Source organism: Chelonia mydas, chromosome 15 (assembly GCF_015237465.2).
Source record: "Chelonia mydas isolate rCheMyd1 chromosome 15, rCheMyd1.pri.v2, whole genome shotgun sequence".
Taxonomy (NCBI): Eukaryota; Metazoa; Chordata; order Testudines; family Cheloniidae; genus Chelonia; species Chelonia mydas.
The window spans coordinates 10,575,525-10,600,302 of NC_057856.1; the positions used below are offsets into that span (position 1 = coordinate 10,575,525).

General features: G+C 47.3%; 1 protein-coding gene across 4 annotated transcripts in view; it reads right to left on the reverse strand.

Annotated features, from left to right (window-relative positions):
* Window positions 1–24,778, reverse strand: part of PXN (paxillin) — a 64,400-nt gene that overhangs the window by 28,130 nt on the left and 11,492 nt on the right. The window contains exons 1-3 of one of the 4 annotated variants that reach the window (XM_043529381.1): window positions 11,367–11,459; window positions 2,931–3,157; window positions 2,320–2,420 (exon numbers count right to left, since the gene is read on the reverse strand). Coding sequence is in view for 1 of the 4 variants with exons in the window: in XM_037878658.2 (XP_037734586.1) it covers window positions 2,320–2,420; window positions 2,931–3,157 (328 nt within the window). In the remaining 3 variants the exon portion in view is untranslated. Of the gene's footprint in view, window positions 1–2,319; window positions 2,421–2,930; window positions 3,158–5,053; window positions 5,625–5,787; window positions 5,808–11,366; window positions 11,460–24,778 lie in introns of those variants that run through there. The other 3 variants (XM_043529382.1, XM_043529380.1, XM_037878658.2) reach the window with 3 other exon arrangements.

Genomic DNA, 24,778 nt, shown 5'->3' on the forward strand with positions numbered 1-24,778 from the left:
GAGCATCTACACTGCAATTTTTTTTATAACCCTGCAGCCCAAGGCCTACAAATCCCAGTCAGCTGACACGGGACAGCTGCAGGTGTTTTATTGCAGCGTAGATATACCTTTAATGGCTTTAACCAGAACGAGGACTGTCAGGCTGCTGCTGAACTAATTCAAGAACCAGCTTTCATTGTGATCAGCAGAAAGAATTGACGTGGTTAGAACTTGTCATGGATCAGGAAAAAGTCACAGCTGCAGCAACTTAAAAATACCAGACAGCAGGTGACAGGTTTCAGAGTAGCAGCCGTGTTAGTCTGTATTCGCAAAAAGAAAAGGAGAACTTGTGGCACCTTAGAGACTAACAAATTTATTTGAGCATAAGCTTTCGTGAGCTACAGCTCACTTCATCGGATGCATTCAGTGGAAAATACAGTGGGGAGATTTATATACACAGAGAACATGAAACAATGGGTGTTACCGTACACACTGTAAGGAGAGTGATCACTTAAGATGAGCTACTACCAGCAGGAGAGCGGGGGGCGGGGGAGGACACGACCTTTTGTAGTGATAATCAAGGTGGGCCATTGGCGGGGGGGGGAGGGGGAAATTCCCCCCCCACAGTTCCTTAGAAGTTCTTGTCAACTGCTGGAAATGGCCCACCTTGATTATCACTACAAAAGGTGTCTCCTCTCCCCCCCCCCCCCCCCCGCTGGTATTAGCTCATCTTAAGTGATCGCTCTCCTTACAGTGTGTATGGTAACACCCTTTGTTTCATGTTCTCTGTGTATATAAATCTCCCCACTGTATTTTCCACTGAATGCATCCGATGAAGTGAGCTGTAGCTCATGAAAGCTTATGCTCAACTAAATTTGTTAGTCTCTAAGGTGCCACAAGTACTCCTTTTCTTCAGATAGCAGGTGGACTGTCCAGTTTGGGGAGGCTGCTGGAAGCAGCTCTTGGGGTCCTAGAGCTGCAGGGGGAGTTATATTAACTTGAGAAAGAAAGTAACAGCAGCAGAAATTGGAACACTGAAAAAGCGGTCTCACTGTTCTTGCTACTTTTCCACAGTCTCCTAATATGAAAGAGGATGCGGTACTGGTGGCCGTAAAGATATATCTAAATAGTTCTGACCTCTCTGAGCACGGAGATTTATAAATTTGCCATGAGCAGTCAGATTGTTCCTTCATTCAAGGTCATTTTATAAGTCAAATCACTTCACATCCACCCAGTTCACAGGTAACTGAATCATATCTGTTGGTCATTCCCTGGACCCAGCTTCTGTCTCCCCTCTAACAAACTGCATCTGGGATGCTTAACATTGGACTGCAGGAGACTATCCTTTGCATTTTTATGGAGCTGTTCATCCATATTGCTCAGAGCAGGCTCAGGTTTACCGTACAGTAACTCCTCACTTAACGCTGTCCCAGTTAACGATGTTTCGTTGATACGTTGCTGATCTATTAGGGAACAGACTCGTTTAAAGTTGTGCAATGCTCCCTTATAGTCATTTGGCAGCAGCCTGCTTTGTCCACTGCTTGCAGAATTCCCTGGAAAAGCAGCCAGCCTTGTAGAGTGTGAGGCTACATTAACATCTGCGTATTAACCCCTGAGGGCTCAGCCGAGTGCTAGTTCATCATTTAGCAGCAAGGCATTCCTTGGGAAACATTCCACCCTCTTACTCCACCACCTCAGCCAAGCTTCACAATCATTCATTGCTGTGTACAATATTAAACTGTTTAAAACTTATACTGTATATGTATATAATGTCTTTTGTCTGGTGAAAAAAATTTCCCTGGAACCTAACCCCCCTGCCATTTACATTAATTCTTATGGGGAAATTGGATTTGCTTAACATCGTTTTGCATAAAGTCGCATTTTCCCGGAACATAACTACAACATTAAGTGAGGAGTTACTGTACAATTGGGAAAACAAACACACAAGGTTAAGTGACTTACCCAAGATCAGACAGCAAGTCACAGGCAGAGTGTGAAACAAAAGCCATTTTTTTCTGATTCCCTGGTGCCCTATTCACTAGATCATGTTGCCTCCTACCCTGCCTATGGAGGGATTAAATCAGTTTCCCATCTCAAAGTCATTTCCACAAGTTTTGACACCCTACTACACTTGAAACAAGGCTAAATTAACAATGACCTCCATGAAAAAGGAGAAGTTCTCAGAACTCTGGAGAGCCCCGAGCAGTAAAACCAAAATAGAATGGGTGGGGTCGGGATCTATCCCGCCTCCTATAACTGGAAGCAGAGTCACAGCGCTTACTTCCCCCAGCACCCCGACTATGACTCAGGCTTCTCATCTCCCTAGGAGGGGAAGGATACCTGTAGACGTGCTCCTCTTCACTGGCCCGTGAGGAAGGAGAGCAGACACTCTCTCGGGGAACGGAGGCACTGGAGCTGTACACAGGAGACTGGGACTGAGGCTGAGGAAAGGAGATTTGTATTGGAGACTGAGAACACTGAACAAATGCGTACACTTTAGTGAACTTAACAGGACAAAGCCTGACAACAAACAGCTACAGATCAGCCTCAACCCCTATTGCACAAGCTAGCCCAGCAACACATCTCATGCTCCCTCTAGCTCACCCACGAATTCTGCATCTGAGTTGGAAACCTCCCAGTCTGCTTTCCATAGGCTGCAAGGTGGATGATTAATACTAGTCTTTTGTACTGTGGTTTTCACTGGAACATTGATGATGGGTCTTCAGATGGTATTTTATTACTAAGCCAGACAAAAGTGGGTGCCTAGACTTCCCTTCCCCCAGTCACTCCATCTTGTTGGGAAACTTCCCCCATTTCCTCACCACATGCCAGCCTGCTGATTACCCAAACTCCTCCCTCCTCACCTCATCTCCTGCACCCTAGATACGCTCCACATCAGATCAGAAGACATGCACAGACCCCTTCGCTTCCCCCTAGCATCGCACACTTACTTGCTGGTGGATGTATCGGGAGACACTGGGTTGCCACTGGTCTAAAGGGTCAATCACAGTCCCATTCAGGGCTTCGCTGGAAGGAGGTGGCGGCACTGGTGGGGGCACTGGGATTTCCTGGTATGTATGGTTTCCAGTTGGATAGGAATAGGGTGTTTCCTCCGACAGGAACACTGGCCGTTTGGAGATGTGAGAGGTGGTAGACTCCAGGTCCGCTAGCAAAGCATCTGCAGAGAAACAACAAAAAAGGTCTTTTTGTCTTGGCTAGGCAGACCACCAGTTTATTCCTCTTCCCCTCATTCACGTGGTGTCACATTTACAGCCCCTATGGATGATGTACTGCCCGTCCTACAAAACACTACTGGACAGGGAAAGATTCCATTCTCTCCAGCACAGCACTGCAAGGGTCAGTAAAACCTCTGCTATAAAAAGGAAACTTCAAGAGGCACCAAAGTAGCCAGAAGAAACCCCAATCTGGGATTTTGTGCTAAACTGGGGAACAGCCCAGCAGCAAGGAGCTTTTCGTCTCATTGTGCTTTGCAGTAGAAGAACTCGGACGATCTACGTCACATATTGACACAGACTAATTACAAGCCCCATATCACTAAAACATGGCTGCGAGTGCCACTTTCTCCAGGAAACAAGCTCCCCGGAAGGGATTTTCTCTGGAGTCTCAGAAGCCTGAACCAGCACAAAAGAGACTTAAGTTTCAATCAGTCTATCAGTGCAGCAAGCAAGCATTTGCCTCCCAGAGGAACAAGATTCCTCCTTATCACACAGCAAACCACACAAATGGTTAACTGGATGGCGCCTGCCAGGTAAATGCAATTTCATCTCCTGGAAACTGTTCTTAACTTGCTGGGTGGAGACTGCTTACAAATTCCTGAAGGGAAGAAAAAATCTCCATAAAGCTAGAAACGTACACACTAGCATATCAGGCAGAGGAAAACACATAACGAGAGGGTAAGACACACTCTGGAATCAGAATAGTCACTTTAACCTCTAAGATGAAGCAAGAAAAAGGGTCCCCGCCATTCTGGCTTTCTTCCCACAAACTTTGCTCCTTGCCCAGTCCAAGCACAGCAAGCACCCTTTGCAGTGACTCACAAACAAATCCCAGCTTGCTGCGCCTGTGATCCCACCCCAAGGAGCCTCCTGCAACCCCCAATGGTGGAAACTCCAGTGAAGCATTGCAGGTCTGTACTGTACTTGCTTTCTAAAGAAAGCCTCACTGGCTGGGTGCCCAGCCTTCCAGAGGAGCAATAGACTCCAACGCACACCTACTTAAGACTAGTAGAGAAGAGAGGAGTTGGTCAACAAGGGACAGAGGCATTCTCCATTACCAAAGCATCAAGATGTACCAGGCAGGACAGTTCAGAGACATAGAATGCTGCCAGAGTACAGTGAAGTAAAGCAGCTTACATAGGACTAGGAGATGAGGCTGCCTCTCCAGAAGCCCCTTTAACTGCTCTGGATCTCTATCCCCTTCACCACAACCGCAGACCAACAGTCTTCAAGGGATCTCTCAGCCATTTTCCTCTCTGTGTGCAACAGCTAGCTTCAGTTCCTTCAGAACTCAGAGGGAAAATCTCTCTCATTGCTAGGCTTCACAGACACCTGGGCTTTCCAAAGCACAGCACAGCTCCCAAGCCCCAGCTGGCACCACACAGTCCTACTGGCTGTCTCCTCAAAACCCCTTCGTGAGCTGAGCAGCTCATACAAGCCCAACACATTCAATAGCCCAAACTGTATTCAAGGGTCAAATGGAGGACAGATGTTGTTACACTACACAAAGAAGGAAGGGGAGGCTTTCCTGTTCTCCCAAGGGCATCTTCCTCCATGGGCCAAGGTGTTACCATGGAGAAAGACCTCTTAAATCAGAGCCCCCCCATGGTAGGGCAGAATAGAGAGCCCCAGCAGAGGAAGTATGTTAAATTAATGCCATGACTTTAGTCTCATCAAAAGATACTCCAAGTCATTTAAACCACAGTCGCCATCTTATGGTGGCCAAAATATCCCAGGAACAGATTCCCCAAGGGCTTTTCACAGCCATGGAAAAGTCAATCCAACCTTTTTTAAGCAACAGAACAGAAGGTGGATTCCAGAGTTATACAGACACATACCTCAGAGGAGCCAAGGAAATACTGCCGCTGCTCTGACTGTGCAGGTCCAATGTCTGTGTGGTTTTGAGTACAGTTTCCTGCACAATCTCTATCAGGGAAGGTGTGGTTCTGGCCTTCTCAGGGCCAATGACTAAAGCAAATCAGACTCCACCAGGAAGCAAGAAAACCACGCAAACTCAAGCCTTCAGAGTCTCCACACCCACAGCACATAAAAGCACTGAGTCCTGTGCAAGGCATTCTGGACACACCTTCCTATCCCTCCCATTCTACTGCTCTTCTCCTCTAAGGGGCAGACGCAAGTAACTTTCAGCTCCTCACAAAAACCGCCTTCTCAGATCACTTGCCCCTCAAAGGAGAGGCTGAACAGAGGGTACTCCATTTCCTCTTGCTGCACAGCACAAAATTAAGCAAAACTAGCTACATGCACCTGCTTGGTCCTGTGTGTCTGGACATGTGACAGGGTGGACAAGGAGGGGAAGGGAGAGAGTGGAGAGCAAGCGCAGTTGATGTAAAGAAGAAACACAACCTTCCCGGCTGCCCACTGACAAAAGAGAGCCACAGTGCATGGAAAGGAAATATGGACACAACCACTCTACTCCCTGCTTGTGAACAGTTACGTGGCAGACAGTACAGTTTAATGATTAACTCCCCCCCACATCCTCCCCCCTTCCTGACTTGAGCAAACACTACAGAGCTGAGGAACAGGAAGCTGAAGGAGGAGGGGGATCACTCACAGTTACTCAGCCAGAGCTTCTGAGCCAGATGATGGGGGGGTGATTGGTGACGAACTGTGCTTCAGCTTTACAACTGCTTCCAGAGCAGTTCAGTTACATGCACCAGGGCAAGATCCACCATGGTCTGTGCACATTGGGTGGAGAGAGGAGGAGAGAGGCAGGAAGGGAAATAAGATAGAGATCTACCATCTGAAGAGCTGAGAAGCTCATTGTGAGGTCAACATAAGAGTAACGTTCAGTTCACTACACTAACCTTCACTCCCAAAAGGGACACTGGAGCCCAGGTGGTCAGAGCCTGCTGAATTGTACCAGTCCGTGGCACTTTTACCATGTGGAAAAGTGCCCCCTAAGGATTAGTCCGCCAAGGCCTTTATATACTAGCCCAGTGGTTTTCAAACAGTGGGTCATGACCCAGTACCGGGTCATGGAACGTAAGACACTGGGTTGCGGCAGCTCTGGTCAGCACCGCCGACCGGGCCATTAAAAGTCCTGCTGGTGATCCTGCCCAGCTAAGGCAGGCTAGTCCCTACCTGTTCCAACACCAGCCTGCACCCCAGAAGTGGCCAGCAGCCGGTTCAGCTCCTAGGTGGGGGAGGGGGGGCGGGGGCATGGGGCTCTACGCGCTGCCCCGAGCATCAGCCCCGCACTTCCATTGGCTGGGGCGGTACCTGCGGGAGAGAGCCGCGCACCTCCGCCTAGGAGCGGACCTGCTGCTGGCCACTTCCGGGATGCAGCACCGTCCGTGGTGCCAGGACAGGCAGGAAGCCTGTCTTAGCGCTGCCGCTGACCGGGAGCCGCCCGAGGTAAGCGCGCACCCCAACCTCGTGCCCCAGTCCTCTGCCCCAGCCCTGACCTCCTCCCGAACCCCAACCCTCTGCCCCAGCCCTGAGCCTCCCCCAAACCCGGAGCCCCCTCCTGCAGCCCAAACCCCTCAGCCCCAGCCCAGAGTCCTGACCCCCTTCTGCACCCCAACCCTCTGCCCCATCCCCAGCCCAGAGTCCTGACCCCCTTCTGCACCCCAACCCTCTGCCCCATCCCAAAGCCCCCTCCCACACCCCAAACCCCTCATCCCCAGCTCCGTTGGGTCATGGGCATCAACAATTTTCTTCAACTGCGTCGACAGAAAAAAAGTTTAAAAACCACTGTACTAGCCCACAGTGCAGGCTGCTCCCGATATACAAATGTTACAGGCTTGATTGATTTCTTGGATAAAGAAAAGTTCCTTCTTCAATATTCCTCTCCTCCTCCCCCCTCCAAGGCAGGCAGTGCTGTGTGATATTGGAGAAGCAAATAGAAAAGTTTCTCTTTTCCAACCAACATGAAACATGTTCACTGAATAATCTGAACTCACTGGGGACCCATAGGTTTTATACTGCTGCTGGCCAACAGAGGGCACCATGAAAGCTCTGCACACAGCTTGATGGAAACTTTCAGAGCAATTCGCTAACTTGGCAGCAACCCATCACTCTGCGTGTTCAGCTCCAAAGAGCTGCCCTTATTTTAGATTTGCACACCAACCTTCTGCCAATGCCACTTATACTGCAACTTCCCAGCCCCCAGAACACACTGCAGTATCTCTGGAACCACAACCTGACACCCCAGTAACAGCCACACACGCTGCAGTAACTACTGTTTTACTATTGCTCCTAACAGTCTCCAATTGAGACTTTCTACCTGCTAGAGCTTCTCTTGTAGTCTGGAAACTTCCAAGGTCTAAGAAAGGTCAGAGGCTTCATTCCAGGAAATGGATTTAGTCCTCTTGTAGCAATGAGACAGGTACAGCACAGTATGACAATAGAACTTCAGGTCCACTGTTTCTCCAAGGAGCAAACTTGCCAGGAATGAAGCAAAGGGACTGTATTTAACGTGTCTCAACCTGGACTCCCAAAGATTCACAGCACACAGACCTGGGGGCATAGCAGTGGAAAATATTCCACTTATTGTTTACTAAATAAGGCTCAGTCTTCCCTTGGTGACATGGAAACTGCATACAGGGCTATAGCTGCTAATCTCCAACACTGGGGCTCCCATTTTCAACTCTGTTACTGTCAGACCTTCTAGCATGGGCAGAATATTGCAGGATGGGAAGTTGGAGAAGGGGAGTCTCTACTACAGCAATATTACTCAGTGCCATTCCTACCCTCCGTTATCACTTCATTCCACTCACAGAGCTTGTAAAACGCTGAATCAATAATGCAGAGATGAGACACACAGCAGTCTCAATGCTTACATCATGAGATTCCTTAGCAAGCAATACCTGACTCTGCATGGCTGGTGCTCCAAATTCACCAGATTGCTCGGCCAACCGTACCTGCGGAAGGAGCTCATGAGACAAGGAGCAACAGGCTTTGCTATGGCAAGTCAGACTGTGGAGAGGAGAATCCTCTCTTGGTAAGACCAACTATTACACTCTAAAGTGGAATCTGACTTCAGCTCAGGGTGTAGCTCAAACTGTATCCTTCACAGACTGAGGACACTGTGTTTACATTCAAGCAGCTGGCTATTCTACACCAGCTTTCCTGCGTGATGGGGATTTTTAAAAAACTGAGGCATATAATACCTAGGTATTTCTAATGCACACAGTGACATCGGAACACCAGGTCCTTAGCTTGCACCTCCCCCAGGAAGCTTTGATAACGAAACATAATTATGAACTGCAATGTCCCTGCTATTCTGGTCTTTGAATCCCACAGCTCTGCCCACGCAATTTGATATGAACCAGTGGCAATTAATACTGACTATGATACCTCAAGGTAGTTCCCAGCAATTGCCAATGTTCTGTCAATGATTTAGACAGCTTGGGACAGTGGTTCTCAAACTGTGGTGCATGCAGCCCCACTTGATAGTCTGCAGAATCAGATATATAGCAGATCAAGCAGTGCAAGAAAGGGCAGTTGGGGTTGGGAAAGGAGTTGGGTCCATTAGAGGATCCTTTTTTATGAGAAGGTCCACAAAATGAAAACGCTGGAAAACTTCTTAGGATAAACTACTTTTACCAGTTCAAACAGCACTGAGAGAGTTAATCATCTCCATAAGTAAGGCTAAGCTGTACACTGTACATTCCTTCCCTATCTCTCCTGCACTAGACACCCATGCACAGCCCTATCGGACGGAGAATAGCTCATACATTCCAAGGACTCTGCTGCAGTTTCCCTTGCATGTCAGCACTTGCTGCTATCTGGAGAACACAGTATCCTCAGGCAGAAACACCTCTACAAGCAGCCACACAGGCAAATGCCAAGGCTTCCTACATCCCAGATTTGTCTAACAATCACAACACAGCACCAGGAAGGCGCACAGGAACAGTTATCACAGAGCCCCCTTTACACATTTACAGTACATGTCAGTCTCCTTTTCAATAAAACTAGCAGCGGCGCTTTGGCTCCTTCAGTAGACACTATTTAGCAAAGCCTTCCAAAAGAGGCGCAGATAACATTTTCACTGGCATTTTCCCTAGGACATCAAGGTTTCCTCTTTGTTTAGCCCCCTACTGAAAGCCTCCTATGCATCCTAGGAATGTCCCTTGAGGGAGGAGAGAACATGAAGCAGGAGACAGCAGTGAAAGAGTTACGGTAAAGCCCACAGCACAGCACACTGGCAAAGCTAGAGCAGGCAAAACTGCTGGCCTCCTATCCACCCTGGCTCCTTATAACATAGGTTGCCTTCCACTACTCATGTGCAATCCATGAGATTTCCACAAACCAATACACTCTATTCCTCCTGCCAACCCACCCTCATGCCCCACTGCAAGATATTCGCACAAAGAATTACCGGAGAAGATGTTTGCAATCCAATTTTAATGATGTCATGTCTAGCTCTCAGCAGAAAGGTACTTGCTAGCTACATTACAGAGGCTTCTCTGACTACCAGTTCATAAGATGGGAGACCACATCCCAAGGAGATAGTCAGAGGAAAGCACATACTCACTCTTCTACCCATAGTGATCCCTCCCTTGTTTCCAACAGCCTATTGCACTAACTGAAGTCTGTGAGTTAGTGGTACAGATACATTACATCATTAATCATACCAAGGATGACAGAGTTGGTGCCAGAGGTGAGAGGAATCCCTAGGATTTCCACAGGCAGCTCATCTTCCTTCACAGCTAAGGAGGGGTCATTATTAAGGTAAGTGGACAGAACACCAAAAAGGAGCGAGTTTGTAGCACAATCTCTGCCCTACACCCAGTCTATTGGTCAGAAAGGAATGGTAACATAATGAATACAAGATACCCCAAACACTTCATAACTAGCGGCCTTTAATTTTCCACAGCTAAAGGCCACTTCTGTGAATTCTGATCCATCAGGCTGTAACACTACTCCTTGTGGAACATCTGGACAGTGAGCAATAAGGATGGATCCAGGACTTTTCCACTAGCCACAGTGCATAGCTAATGCTGCCAATGTTCAGCCACAGAGCTGGTCTCCTAGCAGTGCCACAGGAGAGTCTCATCACCTCTACAGCTCCCTCATGTCCCAGAACCAAGGATGTGGTGGGCAGTACTGATGAAATATATTTGGTCATACATGCTACGCTATCCTCACTGCAGCCAGGTTTGTTAGAACTCACACCCATCTTCATATGTGAATGCACCACGACTCTCCTGAGCACCCAAAAATTGTTTGGAACTGTCGGATCTGGGCAGTGGACATCTCCAGGGGCCTGGTAACTGGGAGCAAAGAGCAGTAACTGCCAAGTCAAGTTTAATCAAAAAGGATACGATATTGTAGGAATGGTCACTCTATGCCGGGGTGGCCAAACAAACTGTTGCTCGCAAGCCGCATTACAGCTCTTTTACAGTTAAAGAGCAGCTCGTGGTGCTCCCCATGCCCTCCTCCCATTCTCCACCTCCCATAGTGGGGCGGGGGGGACGGGACAGAACAGGACCTCTGCCTTGCAACGGGGTGGTGGAATAGGGGCTTCTTCACAGCAGGGAGGGGAGTCTCGGGGCTTCAGCCCCGCAGGACGTACCACCAGGGCTCAGGGCTCCAGCAGGTGCCTCCCTGCTCTCAAACTTCTGAAGACTGTCCGGGCTCAGAGGGTCTGTAAGTTTGGCCACCCCTGCTCTATGCAAACCAAATCCAAGTTAGCTTTCAGCCCTCTAAGTGACATACCATTCTCCAGCCAGTTTACCCCAATACCTGAAAGACACGGCCTGGATTCAGATCCTTACACTTTCACTATCCTCCTGTGAGAGACAGTCCTGCTAACTCTCCAAAACCTAGGATTTCAGGCTTGAGAGAGACTCCTCTGGACAGACCTCCTCTCAGACAAAAGCCCAAGAGCCAAACTTTAAAACAGCAACCCTCCTTTCCCTCATTAGTTGCAAATGAATCTTGCCTCCCCCGAGCTCCACAAGTACATGACTTGCACTCTCATTTACAGGGAGACAGCTCAGGGCGGTAACACGATCCCATGCAGGACAGTTTTACATGGTGAGTAACTGCAGAGGAATGGGGAGCCTGGGTATATTTATCCCATTAAGCAGCCTTTCAGAAGGAGCACTTGCAGTCCACTAAAAGAGCTGATCCAACAAAGACATGCTGGAGCCTCTCTCCCCAAAACGCCTGTAGGGGACAGACCTGCCCACGCCCTGGCAGAATGAGGCACCCATGGAGAGGGAAGAGGCGGGGGCGCTCTTGAACTGGAACATCAACAAGGGCAGTCCCTTCAGAAGTGCAATTTTAGCCTAAAAAGGGAAAAGGGGAGAGAATAATCAGAAAGTGGAAAACAGGGGCAGGAAGGTGTGTAAGCTAGCTCCTGGTGTAAGGAAGCCTAGGCACAAAAGTCTAATAGATACATCTAATTACAAACTATAAAAGGGACTCTCTAAAAACAACTCACTCCAAGGACTACTACCAGAATAATAGCAAAGAAGCATAAACTAGAATATTATATTTATTTATGTGTATTACCATAGCACCCAGGAGCCCTAGTCACATACCATTTGTGCTAGGTGCAGTACAAACAAAGACCAAAAAGATGGTCCCTGCCCTAAGAGGCTTACAATGTAAGTATAAGACAAGAGACACCAGACAGGCAGGGGAGCAAAGAAGTAACTAAAAAGACAATACTGATCAGCATGATAGGCAGTGGTCTCTAAATACTAGCAGCCAAACGGCTAGCAAGATTTTTATAGGCATAAAAACTAACCCCCTAAAATAGCCCACCAATTCATGTATGGCAGAAAAGATGTAAATACAGTTTAGCTTACCTTCATTCTGGTAATATGTAAGACATTTTGAAAAGAGGCCATTTAAAATGTTTCCATAATTGAATGATACTTTGAGATCCTTACATAGAAGGCACTTGAAATCGAAAGTACTTCCCAGACATTAATGAATTAAGTCTCACAACCCTCTTATGGAGGTAGGAAATGATCACTATACCCATTTTTTCAGATAGGGAAAAACTAAAGACACAGGATACGTCTACATTGCAATTAGACAACCGCGACTGGCCCACGCCAGCTGACTCAGGCTAAGGGGCTCAGGCTCAGGGGCTGTTTAATTGCAATGCAGACATTTGGGCTCAGGATGGAGCCCAAGCAGGGCCGTCCTTACCCATATGCAAAGTACGCAGCTGCGTACGGCATCAGGAAATTTGGGGCACCATATTTCCTTGTGCCCTGCGCAGCTGTGTGCTGCTCCAGCCCCTGCTCCGCTTCTTCCCCAAGGCCTCCACCCCTGCTCCACCCCAGCCCAGCCTCTTCCTGCCCCTGCTCTGCCCCAGCCCCGTCCCCACTCCATCCTTTCCCCAAAGCCCCCACCCAGCCCAAGCCCCACTCCCCTGAGGGCTGCAGCAGGATCGGGCCGGCACTCGCTGGCAGCGGGAAGTGCAGCAGCCCGGCCCCAGCCACGCTGCTGGTGAGTGCTGGGGGGTGTTTCCCCTGTCCCCCTAGCCACCCCAGCCCCACGGTTGCCTGAGGCCAGCCACCCCCGCCCCCCCCACGAACACCTGAGGTCCCCCACTCCCACCCATGGGGGGGGGTGGGCTGTGTAGGGCCCCAGAATAGCTAGGGACAGCCCTGAGCCCAAGCTCTGGAACCCTCCCACCTTGCAGGTTACTAGAGCCTGGGCTCCAGCCAAAGCCCAAACGTCTACACCGCAGTTAAACAGACCCTTAGCTCGAGACTTGTGAGCCTGAGTCAGCTAGTATGTATGGGCCAGCCACGGGCTTTTAATTGCAGTGTAGACATACCCACAGAGAGAAGTGATTTGCCCAAGACCATACAAGTACTAGCAATGGTAATAAAGACCAGACACTGGTATTTTTCCCTGCTCTGCCCAGATCTTGGGCAAGTCAGGTTGGCTTGACCCGCTCTTATTAGGGTTAGATAACATGGGAAAAGACCTCAGCAACTGATTTGTAATAGTGCTCTAGCAAATGTTATTCCATTCAGGTTCTTATACTTTGCCCACCACAGTCATATCTGTGCAAGCTACGGAAACCGTGGCACAGACCCACTTCTTTCTGTCTGCTTGCCTTACAATGACCTAGCCTCCACTCTGATGGGAGATTAGGTGCACATTCACAGAGAAATCCTTGGGATCCCCTCTATCCTCTGGCATCACTGTTGGCCTTTTGGATGAAAAAATGAGGTAATGTGTCTACAGCACTAACCACTACAGCTGCATGGGTGCTACACTAAGGGGCGGAGATTTTCAGGAAACTGACAGTGTACGCAAGGCTTCAGACATCAATCACCATAGCAAAGCAACAGATAGAGATCTATGGGCAGCTACACCACACAGCAGACGGACGGACGGACTGACACGCTAACTTTTTACCAGAAGCATTGTACAATTGTTTTAACATGGTTCAGGCTAACTCAACAACTTTTGACCAGCCAGCATGAATGGAACCACACCAAGTCTAAACAGAGTTGTAAACACAATTACATTTGTATTGCCTTAGGTTCTGTCTCTTCTGAGGCTCCAAGATACATCTACGCTATGTGAGGAAACTACTGGAGACGCTATCATTATATGGAAAGAAGGATACTCACCTAGTTCCAGGACTTCTCTATTCTATTCAGGTTCTTGTGAAGTCCTCATTACTTTAGTACCCAAACACCTTCCAGTCATGTATTAAGTGATGTGCCTTACCTGTGTCACATATGGCTCGGTCTCTCCCTCCCTGTCCCCAGGAGGAAATGGTATGTTTTTTTAAAAACTTTATTACAACGTACACTGCGCTATGTATTTGTATTAGTAGAGGCAAGGTTGAAAAACTGTCCCTTGTGTTTGGAAGGAAAAGTGGTGAGATTTGTGGGGGACCTGTTTATTGCTTCTACAGATTCAAATAACTGGGACTGCAATTAGGGTTGCCAACTTTGTAATATTTAAAAACTGGACACTCCAGCAGGAGCGTCGGAAGTCCCATACCTCACATCCTCTTGGAAGGGGAATATGAACACTGCACAAGGATTGCACTAGCTTTTGACACAGACCTCTCATTGCCTCAATCTTCTGAATAGGAGCCAACTGTATGAGCTGGGGAAACCCTCGAAAATCCCAACAGGTGAGCTCAGACCACACACAGGAGCCTGGTGTTGCTGAGCTGATTTCTCTTAAGAGAAGGGTCAAGAGTACTGTTCATACAGCGTGCTGAGATATGAAGGACATTTCAAAAGCGTTCCTGGAACTGGCTCAGACCAACAAGCCCCATCACTTCCTTGCAAGTTTACACAAATAATTTGCTGAAACCCATGACTGCACAGGAGCTCAGCAATGGTACACTTGGCAGCATTAACATGCTGAAGGTGCTCCAGGCTGTCAGCACCTCCAGGCGTCAAACTTTTTGCGAGCAGCTTCCGACAGTGGGAAGCCTTCTACACACGGACTCTACAGGAGACCAGTTGGCCATACTGTGGCTGTGTTCCAGAAGTAAACCACAACCCCTTTCCTTGAGTCAGCTCCTCCGTTCCCCCTCCTCCTGCCAATGAGGCAACGGACTAGGTATTTTTGGAAACGTTGGTTCCATTCATATCAATACTTGGACAGGTAACTAAGCCCAATCTTAACCAGACCCACAAGGTATGATCGCACAGATTCACAAAGACACAGTGCATAGGCTGAGAGAAATTGCAACTACCTCAAAGATCAGCTGGTAGTTTCCTGAAAGATCAGCTCAAATCCACAGTACTTACTTAAAATCCAAACAGTACAAGGAAACCACAAAAGAAAAAAGAAAAGGGGGACTTGTGGCACCTTAGAGACTAACCAATTTATTTGAGCATAAGGTTTCGTGAGCTACAGCTCACTTCATCGGATACACAGCACATCAAAAATGTTCCACTTCATTCAAACCTCAGAAGCTAGACTGGATCTAAACTCAAACAAGCTGAGAGGTGTCAGCAAAAGGGTGTGTTAAAAAAGAATTAAAATCAGATTATGCATTTCCCTCCTGTATTCACAAAGACAGCCTGCGGCTCCCCTCCACTAAGTCTGCTCTCAGTCAGATCACGGCGGTGTTTCACAGTGCTGTGTAAGCATCCTTCTACTAAACAGACTAAACTGGACTAGTTGCCCTCCAGACTTCTGAAGCTCTTGAAAGTACAAAGCTGGCACTTAGAAGTGGCTGGATAGTACTTGTAGTTATAAATGCCAAGATAATGCTAATCAAATCTCTCAGGCGTTAGACGATTGCTTACAGGGGTCAGGAAGCAACATCCCCTAACCTCTGCTATATGCAGTGTTGCACAACTACCCAAGTGAATTGTCTGGGGTGGAGGTGTCACTTCTTCGGAAGCATTAGGTGCTGGCCACAGACAGAAACGGAATGCTAAACTTGAAGAAGCAATGGTCTGATCAGATACCACCACTCGTTTGTTCTTATATGCTATTGGGTTGGAAGGTTGTGCTCGGATTAGAAGGCTACAAAACCAGATGCAGCCACTCCAATGTCTTATGACTTAAGCTACATCCATGCTACCCACTCCATCACACTGCCTAGGATAATATACACCATGAAGTCAGCAAGTGGAACCCTGGGAGCAGTAATCCCCACTTTACTGGATGTGCACACCCTGATGAAAATCATTGGCCACTTTGCCCACTGTATTTTGTCCCTTTAAATCTCTATCAGCTTCAACTCGTTGTTGTGTACTTTATACTTTGCTTCCAGAATTGAGCATCTGAACTTAATTGGAATAGTGCAAGTTCTTCCCTGGGCTCAGGGACCATTTACTTCCCTTACTAAATATCCTGCTACTAACTTTTTTTTTTTTTTATTATTTTTTTAAAGAGGGTTTTAGATGGGGTAAGATCCAAGTTACCTGGGAAAGAATTTTCTGTAGTATCTGGCTGATGAATCTTGCCCATATGCTCAGGGTTTAGCTGATCGCCATATTTGGGGTCGGGAAGGAATTTTCCTCCAGGGCAGATTGGAAGAGGCCCTGGAGGTTTTTCGCCTTCCTCTGTAGCATGGGGCACGGGTCACTTGCTGGAGGATTCTCTGCTCCTTGAGGTCTTTAAACTACAATTTGAGGACTTCAATAGCACAGATATAGGTGTGAGGTTTTTTTTTTTGTAGGAGTGGTGGGTGAAATTCTGTGGCCTGCGTTGTGCAGGAGGTCAGACTAGATGATCATAATGGTCCCTTCTGACCTAAATATCTATGAATCTAGGTGGGGTTTTGTTTTTTTAAAGTCTGTACTTCTGCTCTTTAGCCAACAGCAACTTTCCCCATTTAAGAAATAGAAAAACACCTTAGATTTGTTTCCACTTGTTTTTAAGTTTAGTCCTCATCCTAGCAAACTCACCTCGGGTCAAAAAGGATTATCATATACTGGGTCCTATGGTTTCTATGCTTTGCTCCTTTGTATTAGGTAATGGCAATAAATACAATGTACTTCATTTTACAGCAGCTACATGTGGCCATCTGGCTCCTGGTAATACAAGACCCTCAGTTGGGCAGATTTTAGATGCCCCTGGGATAAAGGTTCACAGACATGAACCCCAGTTGTGTGAAGCTAGAATAAGAAAATATCCCATGCGGTAGATGTATTAGTTCTCCCCATTCATGTGGTACCTTTCCACCCAGACTCATTGCAGAGATCAAGGGCTCATGGACCTCTAGCCCAGGTCCTGAATGAAAGGATGCGATTGCCAAAGACGTGTAAACTGACGGAAACTCCGTTATCTGCAGCTTCACAAACAACCTCTAAAACAGAGTTAGGAAAGAGTTCAAAAAGTCACAGCACATGAGCAAACCAGCAGCCAGAGTTGCTCTCAGTTGCTAGAACACAGTAGGGATGCAAATACCGTTTAAAAAGTTAACCATTTGTGACGAAGCGGGACTGTTCTTAATGTTTCCCCTGAATAGTGTGGGGGTACCTCAGTTTCCCCTATGCAGTTCTTAAGTATCTAGGTGGTGGGATAAGGGTGTATGATCATTGCAGAGCCCTAGAGGGCAGGTGTGTGCAGGGGTCTGGACACAGAGAATGGCCGACACCCTGTTTCCTGTCAACTGATGGCCTGGGCCCTTCCCCCCTGCAAGGTGAGAGCTAAAGGGTTGGAGAACAAAGGAATCAGGTGACCTCCTGGCCTGGGAAAGGGACAAAGCCCAGAGGAGGAGGGGCTGGAGAGAGTTTCAGTTTGGGGCTGGCTGGGGACATGGAGTGAAGTGCAGATATGGTTGTCTGGCTCACTGCCCCCTTCCCCAAAATGGACCCAGCTGAGGGGTCCTGTTCTCTGCACCTACAAGCTCTGTTTTAGACCATGTTCCTGTCATCTAATAAACCTTCTGTTTTACTGGCTGGCTGAGAGTCACGTCTGACTGCGAAGTTGGGGTGAAGGACCCTCTGGCTTCCCCAGGACCCTGCCTGGGCAGACTGGCTGTGGGAAGTGCACGGAGGGGCAGAGGATGCTGAATGCTCCGAGGTCAGACCCAGGAAGGTGGAAGCTGTGTGAGCTTTTTGCCCTGCAGACAGTCTGCTCACAGAAAGGAGACTTCCCCAGAGTTCTGACTGGCTTGGTAGGGAGCAGATCGAGAGCATCGCCCGGGGACTCCGTGACACCATTTAAAAGAAATATTTTTAATCGGTTAACTGTTAAGCAGCTGGGCCCACTCCAGCCGGGCGCCACAGCTGGGTCCATTCCTGCCAGGTGGCGCTGCTCTGGCCAGCACAGGGCCATGGGGCCGCTGGGACCGGCTGGCCCCTGTCACAGGGCCCAGGGGTTAACAGTTAAGCCAGTTAACCGGTAAGACAATGCTTACTGGTTAACCGGTTAACATTTTTTACTTCCCTAGAACAGCCAGTTTCTAGCAGGCTGAAGAAGAAGATCCCAGATGGGAGTAGATTGGCCTCTCTGCTAGGACTGCCAATTGTGGAGGATAGGGACATATGGAACAAGTACAAACATTCACAGAGGATTAAACAGTACAAATTTGTCGTTATTGACCTGGGCTGGATTTGAGCCAGCATCCTTGGGACCATGACCAGTCCACTGAGCTATCCAGTCCTCCATTTATTCTATCACAGGCAAACCAGCACTGCGGGAATTTCAATCAGATGCAGGCTTACTCCCAGAAAGTTTCTAGACCTGGGATCAACACCCTAATTCAGAAATAAAAGATTTGCTCTACTCTGACAAAACACCGCCAGGAAAACCTTTATGAAACTCAAACAAGCAGCCACTGACTTGGCCCCTCCATAAACAACTTCCCAGGGCCAAGGTCCCTGATCAAAACACTGGTTCCCTCATATTCCTACAGGAAGAGGGGCTCAGCCAAGCCAGTTATCTGAGGAACCAGACCCTTCCTGCTACATCAGCATGCAGCTCTTCCACAAGAGCCAGGTCAAACACACAGAATATATTGCTATCCCTAGACTCTCATTGAAATACCTTCAGAATCCTGTACAAAGGATACATCACCATTCAAGCGCAGCTTCTCACAGGGAGCAATGAGCACCAGTCCAGCATCACACCCTCAAGGTGTAGGAGACTCCCAGGATTCCAAAGTGCCAGTTCTGGCAGCCAGAAATGCCCATTCCATGGCACACAAGACCAGGACATAAGCTGGAGCCTGTTCACAGCCACACATTAAGATTGTCCCAACAGAAATAGGCAGTTCTAAGCTGTTTCCAAAAATCAGAGAAGCATCTATTTACAGGATCATAAATATCACTGAAAGACCATTCCTGAGTGCAAGGATTCTAAGTGGAACTGAGGACACTTTCCAGCCAGAGGACTAGATACAAGGTAAATACAAAGTGGAAGGGGTGTTAGCAGCTACAGGAAAAGCCCTGCAATAGGAAATTTAGCATGTCAAAAACAGGGCTGCAAGATGCTTGAGATCTCAGCATGCTATCCCCATTCCAAGCTGTTCTCTCCACCCCAAATACTGGCATCAGCCTGAGCTAATTGGTGTCTGCCCTCATAGCTGCTGCAAGAGAAAAGGGATCCCACTATCCTGGCTACTAGGATGGGGAGCCAAGCTCTTTGGTTCCCTTACTCTCCTTTCCTAGCAGGCTTTATGCCTGGACCTCTGTTCTTTAGTGTGGGCAATTCCCTCCCACATCTGCCTGAAAAACATAGACAAGACATGCATCATGGAGAATGCTCTTGGGGCTGGAGCTCTACTCCCCACACTGCCGAAGACCAGAGAAAACTTGGAGAAGAGCTCCAACCTGCAAGATCCAGCTGTGGAGAAGCAGCATACAGCCACTGCTGGGCAGTGCTCCAATTGCCCACTCACCAGCACATCCTGCCGATGGATAGTGGGCGAGTACATTTTTTGAGCCCTGGGTGGACTCTATTTGGTTACAAAACCCAAGTAACAGAAATACTGACATAACAGTAGGAATATATTGACAGATTTCAGAGTAACAGCCGTGTTAGTCTGTAGTAGGAATATATTGCAGGCATCCATATCAGAACAATAATCTCTTAAAGCTACAACATCGACTGGTACAATAGTAACAGTGGATCAGTTCAACTACCCCAATATTAACTAGTTAATGGCACGTTTGGAACAGTTTGAAGAAGCAACTTGATGCCATACACAACTGCAGGTTACAGCAGTTTGAGCACCTTTATGGAAGGAAAGGATGCTAGATCTGAATTCCCTCATGAAGAAAGTGCAAGAGCTCTACTGGGCAGTCATCATGGCACAGCTAGGTTAGACTTCACAGCAGAGGAGAACCCCCTTAGGGATAACAATTATCAACTTTAAGGGTCTGACCAACCATGGTGCCAATCACCCTTAGATCCCATTGATGCCACTGCAGACAACAGTTGACTATCAATCTATGAACTGTAAGGTCTTCAAGGCTGGGACTGTTTTCATTCGGTGTTTATACAGCGCCCAGCACAATGGAGTCCCGGTTTATGACTAGGGCTCCTAGGTGCTATAGTAATACAATCAAATAAGAATGGCTGCAAGCACATCCAAAGAAAGATGTAAAAAACCTTACACCACACAGCCCCCAAGTGAATTATCTGCCTTCTTCAGAAGTCGGTCAGAGACAAGAATGCCTATAGGACTTTGAGCAAAAAAAAAAAAAAAAAGGAAAAAGGGAGAGTAAGTCGCAGGGCTGTGCAGAGAAGTTACATAAGGTTCAGGGAGGAAACAGAATGTTTAAACAGTTCAAGTACTGTCCAAACAACAAACAGATTTGACTATAAGCTGCCAAGCAGGATGGCAGTTGTAAATTTAAAAGATACACACAAAGACAATGATACGAAGGACAGAAATACTAAGATAAATCGTAAATCCATTCAATACATTAGAAGCACAAATGCTGCCATGAAGACTGGGGGGCCCTCCAGACCACCAAAGGGAGAGGAGCCAGCAACAGGATGAGGAAGCAGAAAAGAAATGAAATCAGTCTTTAGCACTGAAAACTACAGGAACATTCCGATTCTGAAGATTATTTTAAAACAGGAAAACAGAATGCAGGCTTGATACATTTTAGTCTTTATGGAAGATGTTATGGAGCAACCTGAGAAACTCAAGTGCAGTAAATCATTCACATGGGAAGGCATTTATCCCACGGCTCTAAAGTGAGTGAGTGTGAAGATACTGAGGACAGAAAAATATATCATTAGAAACACAACTGCACCTACAGATTAAAAAGCCAGTAGTGGTGGGGGCAAGGTAGATCTGGGGAATCACAGATGGATGAGCACCACCTCAAGAGGTTAGGCTATTAGAACATGAGTAAAGAGAACCTGATAGGTCAAACAAACAAGCCTCACAAACCTGATTGAGGGTTTTTTTAAAAAAAGATGTTCGTTCGCACATAGAATTTGCTTAAAGTGTTTTTCTCTCTAATTCTAGCTACCAATAAAGCACCTTCTAAATAGCATGGCTGGATTTTCTTTTAATTCTTTTTAAAAATATGTAAGGGTTTTTCTGCCTTCCCTGCTGATGTTTACAGAGTGTTTCCAGCAAAACAGTGTGAGATGACCTGAGAGCAACACCAAACAGTTTCCTTTAAGAGAGAAGAAAGGTGAACGATCACCAATATAACAGCAACACTGACCACACATTTAACCTACTTTTCAATGACATTTCTCTTAGAACATAAGAATGGCCCTACTTGGTCAGACCAAAGGTCCATCTAGCCCAGTATCCTGTCTTCTGACAGTGGCCAGTGCCAGGTGCCCCAGAGGGAATGAACAGAACAGGTAAACATCAAGTGATCCATCCCCCGTCACTCATTTCCAGCTTCTGGCAAACAGAGGCTAGGGACATCATTCTTATGTTCCATGGGAGGCACTGGGATCTCTTCCCCTTCCTGTTCCCACCCTGTCTATGGCCAGGAGAGCTGGGCCCCTGTGTACCCCTCTCATTGCACCCTTGACCCCCACCCCTAAAGAGGGAGAAGAGGATTGGTCCTAGGAAAGCTGCCCTCTGGTGCCACCTAGGGCCCATAATTACATTGGCCAGTCACAGGTCTGCACCTCCTTCCTGGAACGACCTTCCTTCTTTTCTCCCTCCTCTGTCACATTCCATCTCTCCTCCTCCACTGTCTCCTTCTGCCCCTCTGGCTTCTTCTCCCATGCAGAGTGCGCAGTGAGGGTCTGACAAAAGGCAAGCTGCACCGATTGTCAGCGGGGCTTGGATACTGCATTCACAAGCCACTGGCTCCATGTTGCACTCTAATTGCCCTGTCTGGACCCTGCTGGCACACTCTAGATACCTAAAGCACATTGACTTAGTCCAACAGGGTCCACAGGGCAGTGAGACTGCAACAAGCAGCTTGTTGCTTGAGCGGTGAATCCAGCAGTGCCCCAACCCATTCAAAATCACCACGGCTTGCCTCTTACCAGACCCTCACTGCACAGTCTGTGCATGTTCCACAGGGGCAGTGGAAATGAATGCCCTCATAGGTGCAATGCTATTTGCAGTGTTCATCAGACCCAAGTGATGGTGAGTGGTACACCTGTGTGTGCTTACAAAATTAGATTTTGAGAGAGAAATAGTAATTTTGTAATTACAAGTAAAATATCAGGAGGATTACTGAAAATGAGGGAGAGTTGTCATCTCTGCTACAGCAGGTAAAAATAGATTCAGACAAAAGTATATTTTTCAACCTTAACAGTGCATCCTTAATAAAAACAGAATAGTGACCTGGTGGCCATAATTTCCTTGGACTAGCAATGTTTTTGACACCGTCCCCCATAAAAGATTATGGAAAACAACAATGGGGTAGAAGACAAAGTCATTGCATGGATTAAAAATTAGTTAAGCGTTAAGGACCAATCTTAGTGATCAGCAGTTTCTCAGTATGATAACAGAGGGTGCCCCAAGGATTAATACAAGGAACATATTATTTATAATTTGGCACGAGAAGTGGACAGTGAACTGGTGAAGCCTGTGCATGGCACTAAGATTAGTCTACTCTGGAATCTTTTGTACCTTTTCCCAAGCAATGGTGTAACCACAGAGCTCAAGAGTTTCGCCAACGTGTCATGTAAACACAGTAGTCCACAGAAAAGCAGGATAAACAGTTGGAGGTTTGGGCAGGAGATGCAGAAGGTGAGAGCTAGCAAAATCTAGAGAAGTTTACCCTATAAAGGAGAAGTGTTAGAAGGCACCTGACTGAAATTCTCTTACCTTCTCCCACAGCATGAAAAGAAAGGGGGCATTTGTTCTAAATGCACTGCCTTTTATACCACAAGGGGTCATCAAGACAATTGCTGTGATCAAATAATTTTATGACCATGAACATATGTACCTATGCAAGGTAAGACAATGAGAGTTGTAATCAGATCACAGACATTAGGGTGCAACCTGATCATCTGCAAGAGTCGGGCAGGAGTATCCCCTACTCAGAGGGTGGAGATGGATGGCAGGAAAGAGATCACTTGATCATTACCTGTTAGGTTCACTCCCTCTGGGGCACCTGGCATTGGCCACTCTCAGCAGACAGGATACTGGGCTGGATGGACCTTTGGTCTGACCCAGTATGCCATTCTTATGAGAACACCATTGCACAAATGGTCAGACACATGATGGCTTTCAACCCTCCCACCTTTCGGTGAAGCATGCAGCATTGGCCAAAGACAGCATAGAGCGCTTCATGAACAAACTATCTGATGTGGCATTGCAACTCCTATGTGCCTAGCTAAAAATATTGCCATGCTGAGCAAGCATATGGAGACAGGTCTGCTACGTGGAGCCATGCTGCTGCTCCTCACATTGCACTTGTAGGTGGAAGCCAGAGCATGGCAAACGGGAAATGAAAGTCTCACCATGTAAAAAACCCAACAACCCTCAATCAATCCCTTAATTTTCAAATAAACTTTATTCTTTGTTCACTTTGTTTTCCGTCTACAGTTTACCATAGAATTAGATCAGCCTTCCTGCTCTTACCTTCATCCTCCTTTGCTGGGGTCTGTGCCCCACTTCTAGCTGAGAAATATCTCCTGCTTTTCACCCCACCCTGAAGGCTGCCACATTCACAGAATCACAACTCGGGCCGCAGTATAGTGGAGACCAGAAGATGAACCCCAAGAAGGAAATAGGTTTCATAAAGGTAAGAGTAAAGACCACTGAAAAAAACAACCTTTAAGTACCAGTCAAAATTGAGAGGTCTGTATTATTGAAATGGAAGCAGCACAAGAAATACAGCCCCTCCCGACCATACACACAGGATCCCTTTTTAAACCTAAAACCACATCCTAAGGAAAAAGGGTTTTCATCCTGAAAGAAATTAAAGTCCCCATTTAGCTTCAGCCTTGGTTGTCCCCCTCTGCTCCCTGGACACAGGATGACAACAATCCTAGATAATATGAAACAGAGTAATTTATATTAATGCACTGAAGTCAGGGAGCCCAGCCAGCAACAGTCAGTGCAGCACAAATCCAGAATGACTTCAGTGTCCCAGCTCAGACTCCCAATCTCCTGACCTAGGACCTGGGGAAAATCACATTCACACCTTTGCTATACCAATACCTAAAAAGCTACAGCCTGTAGGCTCACAAACACATTCATGTACACACAATACCTTAGCATTCCACTACTGTCCAAGACTCCAAAATTAACTTGGTATGATATCTGAATTCAAAGAGCCTACAGGGAAATGCACAGAGATGCTAAGTCTTGGGTCAGTGGTTCGGCCAACCTATGCAGATAGCCTCCTTCCCCACCAGCGCAGACTCCCCTCCTCTTCCAACTCTGACTGATCCAAGTTTCACTGCTCAGCGCAGCCGGAAACTAGACCGAATTCAACCTCCCAAAGCCAAAAAAAAAAAAGCTGTTTCTGCCAAGAGAGCACTGAATATGCTGCATTCCATTTCATTAAAACAATTACTAAAGAGCTAGCCAAGAATTACATAAAGCTTCCTCTCTGCACCACCCCGAGACCCTTCCCTCCATCCCCCCCACCCAATCTTGCACACCATGCAGCCTCCCAGCTCCGCACACAGCAAGTCCATTACACATCACACCACAGTGAGATCATGCTGGAGGAAGCAATGCAAAATACCTCAAGTGTCACTAGCTACTCCATCCCCCCATTCCAAAACATATGCAAGAT